Below are 5500 nucleotides of genomic sequence, written 5' to 3' on the forward strand. Positions count from 1 at the left end.
ATTGAATATTCCAACCATTAGTAGAATCTGCAGCAACAATTATAATATTTTTATCATTATCAAAGGAATTTTTCAATTTTATTAATAGCACCATATTCTGATTTTTTTTTTGTTCTTCGTATACCGTAATAGCTGTTGCAAGATACCATAATGTTGTTCATGTAGTCAATTGTTTCGATTGATGCAATGATTATTTCATTGGCATTTCTTCTTTGTAAATTCATGTTATTTGGATTAAAATTTTTCATTTTGAAATTACAGCGGTGACTATTTTATTTTTCTTAGAAAAACTAATTTTTGGTTTTCAAATTTCAATTTAATTCAAAAGCAATGACTATCAAATATGTTAGGTTATTTTGCTCTCAATGTAAACAATACTAATACCAATATCAATAATGAGTATTGCTTTCGAAATTCTAGATAATCTAAGATTTTCTTTCGAATACCATATTTTTGGAGGGAACAATATTTATTATATTAATTTGACAAATAAATTTCTACATAGAAAATATTAACATTCGTAAGAAATAAATTCTAAAAGTAAAGAAAAACAAAATATATGTATTAAAATATATGTAATTAAAATGATTTATTTTATGTATATGATATACTATAATCTATAAATACAATTATATCTTATACATTATAAAAAATAATGTTTTGAAATAAGATATATTCTGTTTCAAAGAAAAACAATTGGATAAATTTGATATAGTTAATTCCTTCGAAAATAGATTTGTAAAAGACATGGAGTTAATTATACATTCTCAAATGTATTGATAGATGCAGTTATTCTTTATAAATATAATAAAAGAAAAAATCATTATAAGAAATCGTTAGTTTAACAGATTTTATTATAATCTAAATTTTGAAAGCTTATCGTATACAATACAAGAAAAACATAAGTAAAAAAGTATAGTTTCGTATTTTTTTATTAGATGGTATATTTTTATATTAGTTAATTGATATGTTTTCTTTAATATATAACGAACGGAATAACAAGAAATTTTAAATATGTTATAAAATAATTTTTATATCATCACCTATAGTATCTGTTTCCGCTATTCCGTGAAGTCAAATAAACCATTATCATCTCTTGCAAGTCATCATGAATATATTCAAAGACAGTTCAATATAAAGCTAGGATATCTTATACGCAATCAGTCTTTACAAATATATTCAAGCATGAATATCCTGTTGTATACTCGGTAAAGTGTTAAGTATAAAAATCCGTGTTTATATCTGCATATCAAACATATTTGTATATTTATATTTATACATTTATAATACAAAATAATACATATATTTTTATATTTATAACAAGTTTCATATTACAATTCGTAAGTTTAATTGTTATTGTTTTTATTTAAATATTGTTTTTATTTAATCTTCATTAGCTGAAATTAATACATAAATAAATTACAGAATGTTATAAAAAAATTGTTATTTTTTCATTTCTAAATACTTTATACATAAAATAGGATAAATATTTATATAATTTTTTAATATTAATTTATAGAATTTTTTTCATTTATACATGAAATTTTATATCTTGCTTCGTTTTACAAGTGTGTGTTATTTTAACAATTATTTTCATAAAATTTTCACGTGTTTCTTGTGTTATTCCCTGAATTTTTTAATTATTATTGTTTTGCAATTATTTAAATTATAATCAACTTATTTGTATTCTCTTTAACATATGAAAGATATCATTAAATCTATCAAATTAAATCCATTGAATCATTTAATTCATATCGTAAATTTTTATCGCAAATAGTAAACGTATTTAAAAAAGGCTATTATTCTTATCGCAGATAAATTATTAAAAAGCTATTAATTATACAATTTATAAGAATACTCAATATGATAATTTTACGCAATGATAATATCTTATTTTTAGAATAATAGATTTTATTTTTAGAATAATAGATAGAATAAATGTATATATTATACGTTTTAATTATTATTCTTTATTATATATTTTATTCTTTATTATATAATTTAATAATAATAAATTTAAATATTTAAATAAATTTTATTTTATTATAAATTTTTGGAAATAATACACATCAAAGATATATTATATTATTTAATAAATTTACAATATTAATTTATAATTTTTTTATATAGAATATTCTATATTTTTTTATGTAATATATTAGTATATATTTATAATAAATTATATATCATATCAAATATATATTCTTATTATGAATATAACAAATTTTTTTTTAGATAGCATCAGTTAGTAGTCTAGAAAAATTAATCTGAAATTATAAAGAAAAATGACGAGCAGTTTCGAAATTTTATGCGGCATTGCCATATTGTTTCTTGCCCTCTATTACTATTTCACGTCAACGTTTGATTTTTGGAAAAGTCGTGGAGTGGTTGGACCGAAACCTATACCATTTTTTGGCACTATGAAGGATTTGATATTGATTAAAAAATCGACGGCTCATTTCATCAAGGATATTTACGAGAATTACAAAAACGAACCAATGGTTGGTTTATACTCGAAAAGATCGCCTTTTCTTCTCTTAAATGATCCAGAACTCATCAAAGATATATTAATTAGAGATTTCTCCAAATTTGCAAATCGAGGATTGGGAGTTTTTGAAAAGGTAAACGAAACTCATAAATCTCAATTGTTAAGTTAAATTTTATTTAAGTTAATTTTAATCAACATGATAACAAACAATGACATGACTTTTTTTTATCATATTCATAAATTATATGCATAGAGTAGAGAAGCGATATACAAATAGACAATGAGGAAGAGAAAAGAGGATAATAGAACAGAACAAAAAAATCAAAATTATATGATTATTATTGTAGCGAAAAAAATTTATCTTTAATTTTTTAGATGTAACGTATACTTTAAAATCTTTCACGATAATTTAATTTTTTTTTTTTTTTCGATTAAATATCGATAGACGGAACCATTATCACCGCATCTATTAAACTTGGAAGTAGAAAGATGGCGACCATTGAGATCCAGGCTCTCCCCAATATTCACATCAGGAAAATTAAAAGAAATGTTCTATCTCATAATCGAGTGCTCGCTAAATTTAGAAACATATTTGGACAAGTTAATCGAAAAAAATGAACCCATCGAGTGCCGTGAATTAACAGCAAGATTCACGACCGACGTGATCGGTTCTTGCGCGTTCGGTATCGATATGAGCTCGATGACGAACGAAAATAGCGAATTCCGTAGAATGGGCAGAGAAGTATTCGCTGTGAACTTAATAAACGTTATGCGGTTGAAGTTGAAACAATTCATGCCAAGGTTGTACGATTTACTCGGTTATATAATGCCTGACCGAACATTCGCACCATTCTTTACACGAGTTGTGATGGATACAATAAAGTACAGAAATGATAATAACATTGTTAGACCAGATTTCATCAACATGTTGATGGAGCTCAAGAAAAATCCGCACAAATTGGAAAATATCAGTAAGTTTTGTGAAAACTTTGTAATTTCATGTTTTTTGAAAAAAGTAATTTTTATATTTGAGAAAATTATTCTTTATTGTTTATGAAAAATAATAGTATATTTTTAAAATTATTGTTATAATTATTTTATCACACGTTATATTATATTTAGAATACATATACATAGGATGTTAATGAAATATCTTTGGATCGATTTTAAATATTAATTCTAAAAATTAGTGTAGAAAAATATCGATTCAGCCTTATTTATTATATTATATGCAAATTTTATTCTAATTTAATTTTGCATCCTATATTAACGAATACATTAACATTTTATATTTTCAAAACTTATCATCATAAACTTTTAACAAATATTTTATTCTATAATGGTTTATCTTTAAAAGTAATTTTTTGTTTCTTTCTTTTTAGAATTGACGGATTCACTAATCGCAGCACAAGCATTTGTATTCTTTCTTGCGGGCTTTGAAACTTCATCGACGACTATGAGTAATGCTCTCTATGAATTAGCTTTAAATCAAGATATACAGAAAAAGTTACGTGAAGAAATCAATACATTTTGTGCTAAAAATAATAAAGAATTGAAATATGATGACATCAAAGAAATGGAATATTTAGATAAAGTATTTAAAGGTATGAGCAAGAACAAATATTATGTAAAATATTTCATTTCATTTCATTTCTCTTTACGTATGGGTTTTACACAAAACAAATCAAAATATGAAGAATGAAAAAATCTTTAATACTTATCATAATTATTGTCGTTAATTTTAATATTAGATATAAAAACAAAATTAAAAACAATAATTAAAATTAAAAAAAATAATTAAAATTATTATTGTGCGACAAATATATTGTGCGCATTCGAATAATTTATCTTTTTACAGAAACATTAAGAATGTATCCACCAGCAACAATTTTAATGAGAAAAGCAACATCAGACTATACATTCAATGACACGAAAGTTACGATACCTAAGGAAACCAAAATTTGGATTCCAGCGTTTGCGATACATCGAGATTCGGCTATTTATCCGAATCCTGATTCATTTGATCCTGAAAGATTCGATAAAGATGCAATGGCTAGTCGACATCCTATGCACTATTTACCTTTTGGCGATGGACCAAGAAATTGCATCGGTATGAATTAATTAATTGTTGAATTAATATATATATAATTTCTTATTGTTTATATTTTATTTATATTCTATAATTTCCAACTGTTAATTTTTATTAATCATTAATATTATATTATTTTTAGGTGCGCGTTTTGCGGTTTATCAAACTAAAGTTGGATTAATTACCATTCTTCGTAATCATAAAGTAGAAGTTTGCGAAAAGACAATAATTCCTTACGAATTTGATCCAGGTGCATTTTTGTTGAGTCCAAAAGGTGGAATATATTTGAAAATAACAAAAATATGAAATACATGAAAACATTGCATTCAAAAATTCTCAAAAATCTATTAAGTTAAATAAAATATTTTACGAGGACATAAATAATTAATTCTAATCAAAGGAAAACAAAATAATAAAATAATAATAAATAATATATTCTTATCAATATAATTAATTATTATAATTAGTTTTATTATTAAGAATTAGAAAAAAAAAGTAAGTTTAAATAGTATATTTTTATTAAAAGACAATAAATGAATTTAATTATTATAAATAATTTTCTTATATAAATTTTTTAAGCTCTCTTATACTCGAGTATGTGATTAATTAGAAAATTTATATAAAATGTTCCTCTTATGTAAAAACTTTTAATAAGATTTTCATTTTCCCATTGCAAAATTCAAAATATTCTTATTTATTATCTACTATCGTTCATTTTTCATAACTATGTTAAATATAGTATAATGTAAAAAGTATATAATTAATATTTATTAATATTATATATTAATATTTATAATTAATATGTTATGTAATATATATTATAATTAATATATGTTAATCAAATTGTAAATATTCATATTTGATGTTTGTAAAACAATTTGTATCATTAATATGAATGATTAAAAGATTTAAAATTGAAATAA

The 5500-nt window shown here is 22.6% G+C and overlaps 1 protein-coding gene across 1 annotated transcript in view; it reads left to right on the forward strand.

Moving 5' to 3' along the window:
* Positions 1-1333: 1333 nt before the first annotated feature.
* The window catches only part of LOC102672612, a 9638-nt gene continuing 5471 nt past the window's right edge, over positions 1334-5500 (forward strand). The window contains exons 1-6 of the mRNA XM_031509755.1: positions 1334-1340; positions 2236-2621; positions 2934-3459; positions 3871-4092; positions 4347-4598; positions 4720-4880. Of these exons, the coding sequence (XP_031365615.1) occupies positions 2286-2621; positions 2934-3459; positions 3871-4092; positions 4347-4598; positions 4720-4880 (1497 nt within the window). The 5' untranslated portion in view covers positions 1334-1340; positions 2236-2285. The remainder of the gene's footprint in view (positions 1341-2235; positions 2622-2933; positions 3460-3870; positions 4093-4346; positions 4599-4719; positions 4881-5500) is intronic.

Source organism: Apis dorsata, unplaced genomic scaffold (genome assembly GCF_000469605.1).
Source record: "Apis dorsata unplaced genomic scaffold, Apis dorsata 1.3 scaffold_172, whole genome shotgun sequence".
In the NCBI taxonomy this organism is placed as follows: domain Eukaryota; kingdom Metazoa; phylum Arthropoda; class Insecta; order Hymenoptera; family Apidae; genus Apis; species Apis dorsata.